This window comes from Xyrauchen texanus, chromosome 18 (assembly GCF_025860055.1).
Source record: "Xyrauchen texanus isolate HMW12.3.18 chromosome 18, RBS_HiC_50CHRs, whole genome shotgun sequence".
Lineage (NCBI taxonomy): Eukaryota > Metazoa > Chordata > Actinopteri > Cypriniformes > Catostomidae > Xyrauchen > Xyrauchen texanus.
The window spans coordinates 20,415,819-20,433,527 of NC_068293.1; the positions used below are offsets into that span (position 1 = coordinate 20,415,819).

General features: G+C 36.0%; 2 protein-coding genes across 2 annotated transcripts in view; one reads left to right on the plus strand and one right to left on the minus strand.

Annotated features, from left to right (window-relative positions):
- Positions 1-1,182: 1,182 nt before the first annotated feature.
- The window catches only part of LOC127659143 (diacylglycerol kinase beta), a 172,456-nt gene continuing 155,929 nt past the window's right edge, over positions 1,183-17,709 (plus strand). Inside the window, exons 1-2 of the mRNA XM_052148814.1 lie at positions 1,183-1,324; positions 1,420-1,678. The gene's annotated coding sequence lies outside the window, so the exon portion shown is untranslated. The remainder of the gene's footprint in view (positions 1,325-1,419; positions 1,679-17,709) is intronic.
- LOC127658797 (uncharacterized) lies at positions 8,551-12,729 on the minus strand. Its single transcript, XM_052148346.1, has 6 exons — positions 12,577-12,729; positions 11,440-11,478; positions 10,362-10,534; positions 9,369-9,468; positions 8,925-9,255; positions 8,551-8,821 (listed from the first exon to the last, which is right to left on the minus strand). Exons 1-6 carry the CDS (start codon positions 12,727-12,729, stop codon positions 8,811-8,813), a joined length of 807 nt encoding a protein of 268 aa, XP_052004306.1. The 3' UTR covers positions 8,551-8,810.

A 17,709-nucleotide genomic window follows, 5' to 3' on the forward strand; every position in this document is an offset into this window, starting at 1 on the left:
TTCATTGTTTCATACACCTGCATTCTCTTAACGTCATCCCTGGCTCCGTTTACATTTAAAGATGCAATACGGATATCTGCAATGTGTAAAGTAGAAAAAGAAAGAAACAAAACAAAAAAACATACGGAAACACAAACCGGTGAAGATAAAAGAATTATGTCATTATTGTTCTGCTGGTTTTGGATTTTTGACATATATTTCTTCAGTCGATATACTTCTTTATCCAGAAAGTGACCGTCACTCATTAAACTCTTAGTGCTTACCACAAACTGTTACAGGTCTGGGTAGAAATCAACAATCTGTACTCCTCTCTGATTTTTTGTCAATTTTAGAAACATCTTAATTTCATCAGCACTATTATCATTACATTTCCATTCACTTGGTGAACAACTTAAAACACTGGTCAGAAAATTCACTTTCACTATCAACATTGTCAACTTTTGTTCCTTTCTTGGTTGTTTTGATCCTTCCTTCCTGTCTTACTTTTTCCTTTTAAAAGGAGTTTTGAAGACATCTTGATCCATGTCTACCTCACACAAATTTACATTATCTGTTAAAGACTCAATATCAGATAAGCATTTCAGCTAACTATTTTGTGTGTCTATAATTTTTCCACAACAGCAGTTTCTTCAAGCAAGGTCACAGTCAACTTCATTTGATCATCAGCCAAATCATTGTCTTCCTCGATCTCAATCATGGTTTAAGCAGTTTCAACTATCTGCTCACAAGGCTCTGTGTTTGTTGTGCGCTTGACAGTCTGTATTGGATTCATAGGTACTGACACAGATGAACCAGCTCACTTTCTTCATCTTGTACCATCTTCTCATCAACTTTGACTTGTTTCGTGTTTGTACCCTCGTTTTCGGGACAGGCGCGAGTCAAATGTCCGTTTCTTTCACATCCAAAACATTTTAATGTGTCAGTAGATAGGCCTACATAGACAGTGTAATCAAAATTATCAGATCTACTTTCCCCGGTGATACACCGGAACGGCACACCCGTGAAACAATATACTGTTTTATCTAGCAAAGTTCAAGCAGGAAAAAAAATAACTTATCACACACTCTCCATGATCACTCAGCAAACGCTCACGCATGCGCACGACACAGAGAGAGAGAGAGAGAGAGAGAGAGAGAGAGAGAGAGAGGTTTGCTTAATTCATGCAGGAGGGGAGGGATGTTTCTGCCGCTGACTGAGCTGTTTCCAGCGCTGCCTGTAGCATTTTGTTTGTGAAACCGTCCGTTTGTGCCCCGGCGGTGACAGCACTTAGAGCAGCCGGGATTCAGCAACCCTACTGCAGACAACATCACCTGAACAGGCAGAGGTAGGGGACGACGTCTTTCTATCCTTCTCTATCTCTCTCACACACATCTCTTCTAATCTCGCTCTTGTGTGTTCTCTGTGTGCGTTTGTTCACAGGGTACGATAATTGCTGTCTGCAAAGCCATGACCCGTGTTTTCCTCTCAGCATCTGTTCTTTTCGGTTCTGCCCGTCATTACACCAAAAGCATGCAGATCAGCACTGTCAATGTCAATGACACTGACACTGATTCCAGAACATGCACATTGATCATGTGTTTTCATTCATCAACTTGGGTTGATTGGTGCTCTTTGGCTTTATTTTGATGTTGTCTCATTGTCAGACGCCTTTAATGAAAGTCGATTGCTTGTCCTGCAGGTTTGTAGGAGATTATTTTAGTTGTGGAATCCTGCATGCATGTTGCATGTTGCCTGCTTATTATTGTTGTTATTGCCTACATTGTCAGAGTGCCAATAGTGTTTATATTTCACTCTCAGCTAAGTAGATCAATGCCATCAGATATCATCAATAGACTTGTTGATGGATTCTGTTGAAATGGAAGGAAACACAGTTCTACCATTTGACTGGGTATGTTCTTGATGGCCTGGGTCGGTCTGCTCCACTGCGGTCATCAGCCCATAATCTCTGTTGTGAGGGAATGTAATCAATTTGATGTGTGATGATTCATTCTCTTCAGAAACCTGTGCCATCATGTGTTCGAAGACGAGGACCCTGGTAAATCTCCAATAGGCTTTTTTAATTATTATGCAATCACCAAAGGCAAGGGGTCTTCATGTCTTAACAGCATCCCAGAAGCAAGAACAGCATGAGCAGTGTGTGTGTGTAGGCAGGTTTGGGTTGTTAACAAGGAATAATTTTTTAGGTTACAAACTGGTAATTAAAAGGGTATTATGCTATAAATGTGGTTTATGATGACATTTCTAGTGTCCACATAATTAAAATCACTTAAAAAACATACAAAACTATGTTGTTGTTTTTCTTTATGTAAAAATGCAGAACTTTTTTTGTGAGGGTTAGGGTTAGGGGATATAATCTATAGTTTGTACAGTATAAAAATCATTATGTCTATGGAGAGTCCTCGTAAGGATAGCCGCACCAACATTGTGTGTGTGTTTTGAGTGGAGCTTTTTCACTATAGCTGCTTGAGGATGCAATTTCCATTCTCAGTACTCAGAGAGGGCAAACTGAATGTTTGTGTGTGTGTTTGTAATGTTTTCCTTAGTAATTAGGCATGCTATTAGTCATGATAAAGAAACTCAGGTTAGAGAAAAAGAAAGAGGAAAGGTTGCTCATGACACAATACACAAGGTCAAAACAGCAGTCAGTAATGGAGAACCTTAATGGAATCCACAGTAAAGGAGAGGCTGAATAAAAACTCAGTGCTCATACTACGCTTTTTGGCTTGTCTCGCATCTTTACTATGCTCCTCTTGGGTAGATGAATATGTTACTGTCTGGTAGAGCAGCACAGTGATTTATCTGAGTGTCCTCGCTGGAATCACACGTTGCAATAGCCAGAGCCGTCTGCAGTAGGGGGAAAGATTTTTAAACAAATAGAAAGGGAAGCATTAAACAGTTTTTGGCACACATTACAATACAATATCATGCTTAATGTATTTCCTGATATTTTGATTCTCACACATGTTACAGATACTTACTGTACTGTTATTCCTATGTTATTTCTATTATAGCAAATATGATAATAATAATTATTTAGTGTAATAATAATTAATATTATATAATATGCAATGGGATTCAAAATCTGGGATTTAAAATATAATTTAAACCTGGAAATTCTTAATAATTAATTTTTCAAAATTGGTTATACTGATAATTTATATGATTTGTAATGCAAGAAAAATGCACAATAGAAGCATTTACACCAGTGGTCTCTGACTTTTGGACCCCACTTTATGTTCTTATTATTCAACTCTTACTATTATTTGTTTTATTATAAATATTATACAGTATAATTTGTTACATTTATATTATTTTTTATAATATGTTTCGGTAACACTTTACAATAAGATGCTATTTGTTAACAAAGGCTTTAGGAATCATGAACTAGCCAAAAAACAATGTATTTTTACAGCATTTATTTAACTTGGTTAATGTTAATTTATAAATTTACAATTGTTGATTGTTAGTTCATGCTAGTTCATAATGCATTAACTTATGTTAATGCATACAACTTTAAATGTTAAAATGTATTAATACTTTATGTTGAAACAAAAAAACTAACCATGAAAAAAAGTGTTGTAAAATTTTGCATTGTTAATTTATGTTAACTAATAGTTAACTAATGTCAACAAATACAAAGATATTGTAAAGTGTTACCTATATTTCTGAAATAGTCAAATAAAAGGATCATTTAGCTCTTTTCCCCTTAGTTCAATATACAGACTTTCTCTGATATGGTTCATAGAGCAGCCATCTTGTTAGTACGTGTTGATGAGGCTCAGTTACATTAATAGACATTCAGATCCGATTGAAGGGCAGTGGGTTTTTACTTAGCTGGGAATCAGAGCAGGTCTTGGTTGGATTTTTTATGTCATTGCATTGCAATTTTGAACCAAACCCTGCTGTTGCCATGACATCCAACCCCTCTGTAAATACTCCCAGGATTTTTGAGCATGTAGGCCCCAGGACAAGAGCGAGAGAGAGGGGGAAAGAGGAAAAGATTGCTCATGTTTTTTTTTTCAGCTCAGAGAGTCAGGAATGGTAAAAGGCTAAATGTTTTTGGAAATCTGCATAAATGTCTTCATTTATGTGTGAGAGTGTTCAATATACAATTTCAATGTAAAGTAATAAAACTTACTAATGTGTGATTTCTAAAGAAACTTAATTTAGACTATATTTAAACTTTGTTGTTGTTGTTGTTGTTGTAAAGTGATTTTTAAAGAATCTGTTTGGGTTTTCCTTTTTTTTTTTGTGCTCATTAAAAAAAATGTCAGTGCTAACTACAGTAAGTAGAGATTGGATTGTTTTATTTATTCTTAATTTTAGCAGTGAATGCCAAACGCTGTCCTTATACCGTTTCACCAGCTATTACATTGTTTTGGACCATTAAATAAATTATGCTAAATGTCAGTGTTTTTCAATTACACACTGTACTTTACTAATGCATAAGTGGTAAAATGCAGCTTTAAGTAATAACATTTGTGAACATCATAAAGGATTGTTTAGTGGTAGCTTGCAGTTAGAAAGTCATCGTGTTGTGTTTGGCATGGGAAAAGAAAACTCTTAAAAGCATGCCATTTAAACAAATCAAAAAGACCTAGCATTACTGAAGTGAGCATAATATTCTGTTTAGAGATGCTCGCTAAATACTTCTGTCTGGTCTTTGGGGCTGGTTGTGCTACACTGATTCTGTGAAATCAATAGAGATGACTCCTCTTTACCCAAATGGCATCTTAATCAGACAGCAATAGCCACAGAGTCCCAGAGGAGTCATCTCTATTGATTTCACAGAGACCCAGAGGAAGGTCCATACCTAAATTTCTGCAGTCCATCCATCAATCAAACTGCATTCCTACTTAAAGGTGTGTGTCCTTTTCGTCTGTCATTTCTTTTTCCAGTTTAATATGCAAATACAAAGTATGCTTGAGCCATTTGCAGGTTCATTCTCCCTGAAAGTGCTCGGTGTGTTCCATTAAAGAAACAAATGTATACAGGTTTGAATATTCAATAGAGTTTTCATTTTTGGGTGAACCATTCATTTACAATAAGTTGACAGTCCTCAGACAAATTTAAATGTACAGTACACTCCAGTTGCAACCTTGGGTATTTAACACCCATTGTGTTTTTTCCTTTCATATTTCTCTAAGTTCATGACATGTAAAATGTTGTATTATCAGATCTGTCCAGACTCTTCCCTATGGTTTTTATAATGTGCTTTATTTAGTTGTCACTCTCACCCACTGGGTCAGATATATTTCTGCCAACTGTACACTAGACCACAGAGACTATCTGTGAGAAATTGAGACAAAAATATTCCACTACACCTAATCATTCTTCAAACTGTGACAAACAGCTATGTGTGGGTTAGTGAAGCTGGGTGATGAGTGGCAACTGGTGCACATGGCAGTTTTGCTGTTGCCCCTGACTGGACTGCAGCACAGCCGTGCTACAGGATGTTTAATGCTATAACAGCATCTGTTTATGGAAGCTGGTTTTTGGTGTTTCTATGCCCCTCACTAACCTCCCATTGCCAGCTACTCAGCCTGCCACTTTCCGCCGACTCTTCATTTATCACGCTGCTCTCTCACCCGCTTTTGAATAAACTCTCTGTGTGAGACTGTCTACTGTCCCTGTTGAACAAGGGCAATGTTACCACCATGGCTGGACAGTGGTGCACCTCTCCCTGTTTATCCCTGTCATAATACGTGTCCTAATTTGGCTGTGTGTTTCCTAACTGTGCTCAAGAGTCTAGTGCATTGGTCTTACTTAGATGATGAATATGGAATGAAAATAAACTGGGGATATGCGCAAAACAACATTTCAAATTTATTTCCTGTGCTGACGATTCAAGCTACTACAACTGCATATCAGTTAGAGAATAACGTTTTTGTGTGTGTTTGTGTGTGTGTGTGTGCGTGTGTGTGTGTGTGTTATGTATATAATAACATTAAGTGAATTATCTTTACATTTTCCATGTAAGCAGCAAGATTTCAGATAATTCATTCTGCATAGAATACTGTATATAACTAGCTAACTGTAATTGTTGAAAAATTGTTTCATGTTCATTCAGAGGAAGGTCATGACTCGCCTTGCATAAGGCAGGTACAATTGGATTTTTATTGGAAATTACTATTAATAATAGCTTTCTGTGGTACTACACAGTTGTCCAAATATGATTATAAAAGGTTATATGAAACTCTTAACAAGAGCATTGTCTGCAGCAGGGAAGTGATGTTTTGAAGCGGACATAAAATGAGAGAGAGAGAAATATGCCATTTGAGATCATTGAGGTCACTGAGGATCTGATAGAACAGATCTTTCTAGTTTTTCTTTACTTTAATTTTAGATACATCAAGTGCATTTTTTACCTGTTACGTGACAGAGAGGTAGAGACTTAATGTGGTACATTTAATGGATATGAGAATGGGGAAAATAAGGTGTAAAAGGATAGTCACATAAATTCTACATGAAAAGTAGATTTATCAGGGACTGAACTGGTTGTTCGGAGGAAAGTGAGAGAGAAGCGTGAGATAGAGTGAAAGATGTAATATAGATAGTTACAGAGAAAGGGATGTTGGGGAATGGTATAAATACTACATGGCTGGAGCATAATGGAGTGTCAGTTGGAGACAGAGAGGTAAATGGAATAAGGTACATGCATTTCCTCACTGCTAAACAGAGGGATGGTAATGGTAATATGCTAATATTGTAATATTTCAATAATTTTATTGGCTGGACAAATATATTTTGGTTGCATTTTGGCTTTAAAAGTTTTAAAAACATTGAAAGTTTAAAATACTGTAAATAATTTTTTCTGGTTTAGATGGAGTAAAATATGTATCCCGTGCTGACGATTCAAGATACTTCAACTGCATATCAGTTAGAGAATACAGTGTGTGTGTATATATATATATATATATATATATATATATATATATATATATATATATATTAGTGTTGTCACGGTACCATAATTTTAGTAGTCGGTACCAATACCAGTGAAATTGTACCATAGTACTCAATACCATTTTTGGTACCAAAGTAAAACGCAAAAACAGGTTACTAAACAAAACTCTTTTATTAACAAAGTTAACAAAACATTAGCAGCAGAACGAAGAACAAAAATATGCTATTGTGCAACACTTCAAGCTCAATATATTATTTTTAAATGATAACAAAACTGTTCAATGTAAAAAAAACTAAATAAACAAGCATACAACAGAATTAATTAAAAAAAAACAATAGGAACAAATTCCAAACTAATGTGCAAAGCACTTGAAGTTTCATTCAATCCAACACTAACAATTAACTATTGTCTTTCTTACCTGTTCAATTACGAACATCAGTAGATATTTTCCTGTGTCAGGCTTGAGCGTCTTGGGCTTACAATATACCCTGCATCACTGAAAACTCTCTCCGATGAACAACTTGATGCAGCAATGCACAGATACTTCCTGGCACACTCGGATAGTTGAGGTGTTTACATATTTTTTTCCATCAGCAACATACTTTTACATCTGGCTGTAAATCAAAAATTCACCTGGTAACTTATCATCTGCAGAAAGTGTTGCTTGACTAGTGTTGCTTGAGGTAGCTGCCTCTCCTTTTTCTTTTTTGTCACCCTGTATGCTGGAGAGCAGATGCTTGAGATCAGTTTTCTTAAATGTTTTTGATGGCCTCCTTTCACTTGACACTTCGTCTCCGAGGAGTGACATCAGTTGTCCTCACCTCATTCAGGAGATTTTCTTTGACTTTATCCTTAAGGACTACAAAACTGTCCTTAAACCTTGGATCAAGGTAGGTCGCAGAGTTCAAAAGATGTTGCAGCTGAATGTCTTCATGACGATTCTTAAGATATGCACTTATCTTTTCCTTCATACACTCTAAAAAATAAAACATTGGGTCAACAAAAAAAAATATGTTAACCGTTTCCACTAGAATTTCTAAGTTAAGACTGCTGGCAGAATTACATTAATTCAAAGCAATGTTTTGAGTATGGTGAATTACCTTTTAGGCCACAATAAAACACATTTTTAATTAACATGAACTTAAAACATTATGTTGAATCAACTTAATTACTTGCATTCATGTTGAAAATTATTAAGTTCATGTTACTTAAAAATGTGTTTTATTGTGGCCTAAAATCTTCTTCACCTTACTTAAAACATTATGTTGAATCAACTTAATCATTTTCAACATGAATGCAAGTAATTAAGGTGAAGAAGATTAGTCCACAATAAAATACATTTCTGAACTGAGGCTAAGTTTTTATCAACTTAGCCTCCTGCGAAACACAGGCTATCGCAATGCAATGCCTCCTGAAGACATTTGGGTCTTTGATCAAGAGAGTTGGAGATTTTTGATGGGACAATAAGGACTTCAGAGAGGAATTCAATTTTAAAATATAAACAGACAACATTAATGATCACTTTTTCCACATGATATTCAGGCTTACCATGTGCTGTGTCTGCTCTTCTGTCATGACCTTGAGAAAACTTCTTTAGCCAATATGTAGTTATCATGAAATCACACTGAAGCATTGAATACGGTTCACATACTGTTTATTTTGCATTTTTTCTGGTTTTAACATGGAATTCATTCTGTAAAAAATACTGTTGATAAAAAAATAAGCATTTCAAAACATTAATCATATAAAACCGTACCATCCTGCTGATTGTCAGCTTTCTCCAATAAGTGTCTGATGTACATTTTTTTTCTCAAAGGATGCTATTTCCTTGAGTTTTGGGATAATCGTCCCCTCCCATTTCTTGATAAACATGTCTTCTTTCCCATCTGTCATCTTGGAAAATTCAATGTCCACCTGCAGTGCATAAAACAAAAAACAAAGAAATTATTAATATTAACAAATTATGAAACACAACCTTTGTGTAAAGTTCTCTGCAGCTTAGTTTAACATGTATTACCAAGGCTGGCATGTCCAGAAATCTGGGATATTCCTTGAAGATTTGACCAACAGTTGGCGATTTCGATCGTTATCCATCTTCTACGGTAACTGAAGGTTTGGTCAATTGCAGTCTTTATTGACGATGAGTTCTCTGGAGAGGGTCGCATCCTCTTTATCAAGGTCAACCACTCAGTGGGCACTGTTTCATCAGTAATCGGCAGAGAAGGTTGGTCTGTAGGAAGACGTCGTTTCAAATTGTAGATCCGCTGGCTCTGTTGAAGTTTCCGTCTGATGTTCCGTAGTCTCATTTCTATAAATCCACTGTGTGATGGCCCATCAAAAAAATGCTCCTAACATGAGAAATGGACAAATAAAAAGTTGGACTCAAGTATGCTTTTGCAGTTTGTATACACACTGCCAAGTAATTTCATACTCATAAATTAATAATGTAAAACATCCTTACATGTCCTTCATTTTCGCCAAATGGGACATTAATCCTTAATGAGGGGAACAGTGACACAATCTCCTTTGCCAGTGCCAGCTTTTCTGTACCAGATGGATAGCTAAAAAAGGGCAATACAAGCATATACATGCAGAAACTCGTATTAACACAAACATTGACATGCACACAAAAAAGTTCCCACTTTGAATAATACATTGATACTCTAGACCAGTGATGGGCAAACTCGACCCTTCCAGTGAGGCCACTGTCCGGCAGAGTTTAGCTCAATCCTAATCAAACACACCTGAACTAGCTAATCAATCTCTTCATGATTACTAGAAGGCTAAAGCCAGGTTTTATCAGGGTTGTTAACAAGTTAAATTCTGCAGGACAGCTGCGTTTACATGGACCCTTATAATCGAATTGACTGCTCAATCGGACTAAAAACCTTCATGTAAACATCTTAATCGATCTGATTGAGCTCGATCCGATTGGAATTTCGATTGGATTGAAAGGGTAGTTTATTCCTTTTGTAATCTGATCGAGAGAACATGTAAACACTTGATCGGATTGAAAACCAAAACTGAAAGGACTGTGCATGTGCAATGACATTGAAATAGCGTAATGACATTGAAATAGTGTAATGACATATGACGCACGGAACGCGCTGTTCTTCCTGTTGAATAAAGTGTCATCTAAATGAATTATTACGCTATTTCAACGTCATTACACTATTTCAACATCATTGCACATGTGCAGTCCTTTCAGTTTCGTTTTTTAATCCGATGAAGTGTTTACACTCAGATTACAAAAGGAATAAACTACCCCTTTCAATCCAATCGAAATTCCAATCGGATCAAGCTCAATCAGATCGATTAAGGTGTTTACATGAAGGTTTTTTTAGTCCGATTGAGCAGTCAATTCGATTATAAGGGTCCATGTAAACACAGCTAATGTTATTTGATGTTATTTATAACTTATGAGTGCAAATCTGTTAAACAGTTATATACTTACAATCCATGCTTTTCTACAAGGTCACTCACAGCCACTTTAACAAGTAACTTTCTCAAAGAAATTGACAATGTCTTTGTGTCTTCATGTTCTCTCAAGATTGTAGGGGCCTTTTCCTCGAGCAGTGTCAGCAGACCAGTTGTGGTGACAGTCCGGCTTACTTCTGTTGAATGAAACTAAGGGAAAAAAATTACAACTGAAATGTTTACTTTGAAAATTATAAATAGGAAGAGTGAAAACATGACTCGCCAGTAATGACTCAACTCTTCCATCTAATGGATCCTGTGTGATACTAGCAGTATAATATATTTGGAATTTGTCAAGCTCCTTCACTTCTGAATTAACATCGATGTCAATAAATTCTTGAAAATCTGTGTCAAATCTCAGTATTCGATCAATAGATACTTGTTGAGAGAGCTCCGTTTTGGCTGAGTTAATCAGTTCTCCAACACTTCCAACTGTGAATAGTTTTCTCCATGTTTCCTTCCCGTCTATGAAGACAGTCGCGAGAACTCTGTGTAAAATTGTTAGAGTAAACGTGATTTGACCCTCGTCTTCCATTACCTAGATAAAAGATATAATAACACCATATTATAATGCTGTAATCATACAAGAGTCATAATTTAATGAGAAAATGTAAACGTTAAGTGTATCGCGTTATCAATACATGTAAATAGCCTAGTCAGTGACAAGCAAGGTAACTTAGCACAAAGTGGCGCGCTTTTTAAACCACACAACACTCATCGCCACAACTATGCAGTGGTTAAAAGGACGTTTTTGGTAAAATGACTGTTAGAGACTAGTCAAATTAGTTCAAACTTAAGGTGCCATGTATATTAACCTTTAACGTTTCGACTTTTTAAAAACAATTATTAGCAGTCATACCCAATAAATAAACAGCTTTGCAAAGCGTGAGAGCTCGCTTGCCTTGACGCTAGTTAACACACAAAACATATTCGGCTACGGAACATGAAAACGGTTAAAACAAACAAATTATGTTTCCTGGACAATTAACACAACTCTTTCTCATGCTATGTGGAGAAATATTTATTATTTTACACGTTTAATTATATTCACTCACCTGAGGCAGACAGACGCATTTCTGAATTCTGACGGCTGGCTAGGCGTCGGTTGGAAAAGACCGCCACCGCGCATGCGCAGCAAAAACATCCCCGTAGTCCCAACAGTTGTTTCCCCAGCGAGTTAAAATGCTTTATTCACATTTTCAACATGATAAATAAATCCAATCATTAAAGTTGACATCGCCTGTTGAGTATTTGCAACAGAATATATGCCTTTTATATAAACATGTACTACTAAATGTGTTTAACACAGTAATTGTGTAAACAGTTGAGCACAATATTTACACATCATGTGTCTGTAGTAACACAAAATGTGTTACAAATCCTTTTACACATATTTTGTGTTCATTTTTAACACATCAATTTTAAGAGTGTACGAAAAACGTAGAAAATCGAACCCGATCCAATTTTTTTTTTTTTTAACGAGGGACTAAAGTTTCGGCGGTAGTGTGCAAGTGTGATTGACATAACGTCGTATTTATTTTTTAACGTGCAAAAATTTCAGCCGCGAATTTCGGACTCAGTGTGCAAGGGCCTTTAAGGACTTCCAGATTTCGGTATTCGGTTACAGTAGGCTATCATCACAAACAGAATCCTGAGCGATTGCAAATATGTGAATCAATTAAGCATAAAATTACTTACCATTCACCACGCGCTTCAATGCGTTTCAGCCATAGTATGTAGTCACTCGTCTGGCCTTGAACATGCGCGTACATGGAAACTGTGGGCCGTTTACACGTCATAAAATTGTATTTTACATTAACTGAACTTAAATTTAAATTATTTTTTATTAACTGAAAATGTTAAACTCTGACAACTCATGATTGTATATTTAATCAATAGGCACAATTTGTGTGTCATCCAAGCTCAATAAGATAACAATTACAAGTAAAAACTGTAACAGTATCTCAGAACTTGATTTTTTATTTCACAACAATATATATATTTAAGTAATGACTAAAGGTCCTCTGAATTAGTTTTTCGAGTGTATCCTGGGCTAAAGCAGAGTCACTCTGTTCAAGATTAAGGCATTCAAATATTTTCCACATTAATGGCAAGACTGATGACAGGGTGGTATGTTTCTCACCACTAAGTGCATCAGTGAAAGTGCTGAGTGGCTCAAGAACTGCTTTTACAGTTTCTAAAATGGTAATATCAGAGTCTTTTGGCATCTGATGCCATTTCTTCCGGTCTTCAGCAAGCACAGCACACACAGCCTGCTGCTGCTCCAAAAAACGTTCCACCATGTCATAAGACGAATTCCAACGAGTGGGTTTGTCATGTATCATTTATGTCCTGGGAAGGATAGCTTTTCCTGCTTTTTAGCCAGCTGGCGTGAACGTTTTGGTGATCTGGTGAAGGACGATATTGTTTTTCGAAGCCTTGACAGTGCTGAGGACATCCTGTTTATTTCAATTGCTTTGTTGACAGCAAGGTGGAGATTGTGCCCAAAACAAGGAATCCACGTGTACTCCTGAAAGGCTTTCTTGTTGTTTGAGGCATTATCTGTTATGATGCCTGCCATCCTTCCTCAAAGGCCTCCATCAAACTCTCAGCTGTGTGATCTGTATTTAGCCCACAACAGCCTAGACACCAGGACTGCAACTCCCAAGATTCAGTTATGTAATTGATTTACAGACATGAAAGTTTCTACAGCTCTACTTGTCCACAGATCAGTTGTATAACTGTAGAATGGTTTGTGTCTGAGATGATGATTTATGAGGTCTTTGTTTTCATAATAGATGTGAGGTATCTCTGTGGATATAAAATAATTTCTACTTGGCAGCTGATACTTGGGGTTGAACTGTTGAAGCATTTGCTGGAATCCACTTTTTTTCAACTGTATAGAGGGGAACTTTATCCATACATATGAATTCAGCAACAGCTCGGTTCAGTTTTCTTGCCTCTGCTGATTTTTTGTCATATTTGACTTGCCATAAAAGCTTCAGCAACTGTTGGCTGTGTATATGCTTGCTGGAGACATTCATGCTCAACATGCTCTCCCTCAGACTGATTCTGTAAAAAGATAAGAGATTTTAGAAAAAAAAAATGTAATGTTTAATTACAAAAGTTCTGTATTTAAGAGAAAATGCCATACAGTATAATACCAAATTATCATTATCATAATACTATATGTACTTAATTATGATAACAACAGAACATTACAATACAATTACAATGCATGTAAAGGCAATGCTGTGTGTATGTGTGTGGACTGAGTGTTGTAGACATTAAGCGATCTCAGCAGATGACTTGGAGATAATTTATAGAGCCCAACTCACAAATTTTGTCAAACTATGTTATCTAAAAGCCTCTGTAAAATTAGTAAACCCTGTTGTGCTCTCCTTTCGCATGCCCCAGTATTAGGTATTGCATAGCAGTAGGCTAGCTTTAAAGACAAGTAAGGATTCGTGACATTGCTAGCTGAAGCTGAACATATGCTCTGAACATATGCTGCAAACCATAAAGTAGCCTACATAAACGGTGATGTTTTTTGCGATTTAACTCTCTGTGTCTATCGGAATAAAACATTCATAATGCAAACGATAATGCAAATAATATGCTTTTAAACTCACCTGCTTTAGTTGCTTGAATAAATCCAGGTGTCTGTCTTTCAAGTTCTTTATTAGGTTTGACGTGTTTCCTCCTTTCGTCAGAAAATTGCAAAAGCACCGTTTACAAACAGGTTTTTGCTGATTTATGATGTTTCCCTTTTCATCAGCCTCGAATCCAAAGAACTTCCAAACCTTTTTCCACTTTTCTTTTCTACAATATTCAGTTGAGCCTCCGCAGCAGCTTTTCTTGTCGCCATCTTTTGCTTGTTGTGAGCATTGTGAGCGACTCTGCATGGGTACCGGGTAGAACCGGTACTCGGTACTCCGGTACCTTCAGAAATTCTGGTATCGTTAAAAATATTTTTGTTTGAGTACCCACTTGGTACCGGGGTACCGATATTTTGACAACACTAATATATATATATATTCACACACACACACACACACACACACACACACACACACACACACACACACGTTTTTTCCATGTTTTATGGGGACTTTCCATAGACATAATGGTTTTTATACTGTACAAACTTTATATTTTATCCCCTAAACCTAACCCAATCCCTAAACCTAACCCTCACAGAAAACTTTCTGCATTTTTACATTTTCAAAAAACATAATTTAGTATGATTTATAAGCTGTTTTCCTCATGGGGACCAACAAAATGTCCCCACAAGGTCAAAAATTTCGGGTTTTACTATCCTTATGGGGACATTTGGTCCCCACAAAGTGATAAATACACGCTCACACACACACACACACACACACACACACACACACACACACACACACACACACACACACACACACACACACACACACACATACACACTGGCAGCCAAAAGTTTGGAATACTGTACAGATTTTGCTTATTCACCAAAAGTGAAAAAGAAGTTCTTTTATCCACTCTAATCCCTTTTGTCAGTGTGTTCCTGGTCTGATTATACAAGATTTTATCCCCCCTTTTGTAAGCATCCTCTTTGGCCTGACGAAGCTGAGTTTAGCTGTAAACCAATTGTCATTATATATATATATATATATATATATATATATATATATATATATATATATATATATATATATATATATCTTCTTAAACTACTTCAAAGAGTTCTCATCAAAAAATCCTCCCGGTGCTGTAATGACAGCTTTGCAGATCCTTGGTATTCTATCTGTCAGTTTGTCCAGATACTCAGGTGACATTTCACTCCATGCTTCCAGTAGCACTTGCCATAGATGTGGCTGTCTTGTCAGGCAATTCTCATACACTTTACAGTCTAGCTGATCCCACAAAACTCCATGGGTCCATAAAAAAAAATTCCAATTATCTGTTGTCCAATGTCTGTGTTTCTTTGCCCACTCTAAACTTTTCTTTTTCTGTTTCAAAAGTGGCTTTTTCTTTGCAATTCTTCTCATAAGGCCTGTACCCCTGAGTCTTCTCTTAACTGGTATTGAGCGGCTAGAATTCAATGAAGCTGAGGACATGTGAGGTGTCAATTTCTCAAACGAGTCTCTGATGTACTTATCCTCTTGTTTAGTTGTACATCTGGCCTTTGACATCTAAAGATATCCAGATTTCACTTTATTTGGCAGTATGTGTACTTTCAGAATAAAATACTTATAATAGGGAACAATGGGATTTAAGGCACACCTTAAGGAAAATTAGCTTTTTTTTCTCTGGTGTCTCAAGATTCAAGATTGTTTTTTTTGTTTTTTCACATTTATTTTTATTGAATATTGATGGAGAAACACAATTTGTAGGAACAGAAATAACAACAGAAGGTTGTTTTGAATAATAAATGTTGTTTAAAAGGCGAGGGAGCCTTTTACCCCACACCTGGGATTGAAGGCTCCCTCAGATGGGGTAAAAGGCCCCCAGGGGGGTTATATTGAAATAATGTAGACACTGGGGCAATAGTTATAGGGCACAATTTGTCAACTTATTCAAATACTTTCCAGACTGCAAGATGCTTTTTTATTGACAAATTAAGAAAATGTTTACTCAAAATAACCACTTCAGAAATTGTGTCATTTCTTTTTCATTTCAATCATATTTGACATTTCATTACATCTCAAGTATTCTATAAACAAATGAATATCCATTGTAATTGAATCAGTCAATGTGAGCCCACTTTTTCATAGCAAATCTATTCCCTCTTAGATAAAATTGCCTCTGGTAGTTTTTGATACTATTTAGTATTTTGGGAGAAAATAGGTTAAGGTTAGGCTTGGGTTAGGATTAGGGTTAGTAGTAATTACTTTAGTTGTTGTAATTGTATAGTACGGAAATGTAGAACAGTACTGTAAAATAAAGTGCAACCAAAATCCATTTAGAGATCCTTTTATGCTGAGACAATCGTATTTCTAAAGCATTCGTTCATGAGATGTGTCTGAAGTGCAGCCTGATGTTTATCATATGATCATGTGTAGGAATGAATGAGAAAGTATTCCAAGCGCCACAAGCTTCAGATAGGATTTTGATGTTATTTTTGTTTGATTTGTTAGGATTTTGAATGGATGGGAAGACCTATTGCAGCCATAGGGCCTGAACGAACTGAGTCTGATATCATCATCCGTTGATTTGGCTGGTGGGCATGAATGGACATATTCAAAAGTGGTTTAGCTTTAGAAATGTGTGAAATATGTTGCAAAGTGCTTCTTGTTTTATGTACACAAAATTTATGTTTACAGGTTTAGGGGTACAAGAATTGCTTGTGCTATTTTGTCTTTATTCTTGACTGGCACATGCATAACCTCATACTGCCTCCCATTTTCTACCGTTTACCACCCAGCAGAGCATGTCTCGTTTCATATGAATGGAGGAAGTGGACTTGACTTCTTGCAGTGTCATTGCAGCAGGACATTTTTGCACCTTGATAAAACTACATTTTCAACCTGGTTTGAGGCACCACAGTAAGCATGATGTCATCTTCTTAACAAGGCCCTTATGGAGCTTTTGTCCTGCCTAGATATATAGCAATGAATGGAAATGTCAGGATGAAACCTTTAAAAAGCATGTTCAGAAGAGAAGTGTAATTTCAGTGTTCGTGAAAAAAATATTTTGGAAGAAAATGGCACATAACTATTGTAACAAAAAAATTGTCTTATTGCAATCGTTATTCCAAAAAAAATAAAAATAAAAAATGTTTTATTTTTTGTAATCTTTCATCAACTTGCAGTAACTTGCCCCCTGAAATCTGATCTAACCCATAAAACTAGTTTTGTTGGTGTAACCCATTGTATTCAGGTTGATTCAGTGATGTTAAATAATATTTTGACTTTTTTTAATCAAACCACTTAATTTATATGGCACCAGATTAAGCATATTTTTGTATTAAAATATAATTTTTTTGATACTCTTCTACAATACATATGACATGTTTATTTAGTTGTTTAGTATGGTTTTGACAAAGTCTTTATATCATTTGCCTCAAATCATGCGTATTCCTATTATATTTGTTACTCCGAAAGAATAGTTTAATCTTGGAAATCAAATTTTTGTGCAAAAAAGTTATTACATGGACCTCTATCCCATGGGAATAGTTTGATTGTATTTTTTCCTTTTTGTGTGAAATATTCCACAAGAAAAAAACAAATTACATTTTGAAGTCATATATGGTAACATAAATTGTAGATATTCAGTATGGGACACTACATCATTTTAAAGTTAAATGAGTTGGAGGAATATCGATGATTTCTCATACTGGG

Excerpts from the sequence above, each read along its gene's own strand:
- LOC127658797 (XM_052148346.1), bottom strand. The coding sequence starts at position 12,729 with ATGATACATGACAAACCCACTCGTTGGAATTCGTCTTATGACATGGTG. Across the intron at positions 11,479-12,576 it reads ATATTACCATTTTAGAAACT|CCAGCCGTCAGAATTCAGAA; the intron begins GTAAAAGCAGTT and ends ACCGACGCCTAG. Across the intron at positions 10,535-11,439 it reads AATGCGTCTGTCTGCCTCAG|TTTCATTCAACAGAAGTAAG; the intron begins GTGAGTGAATAT and ends TTTTTCCCTTAG.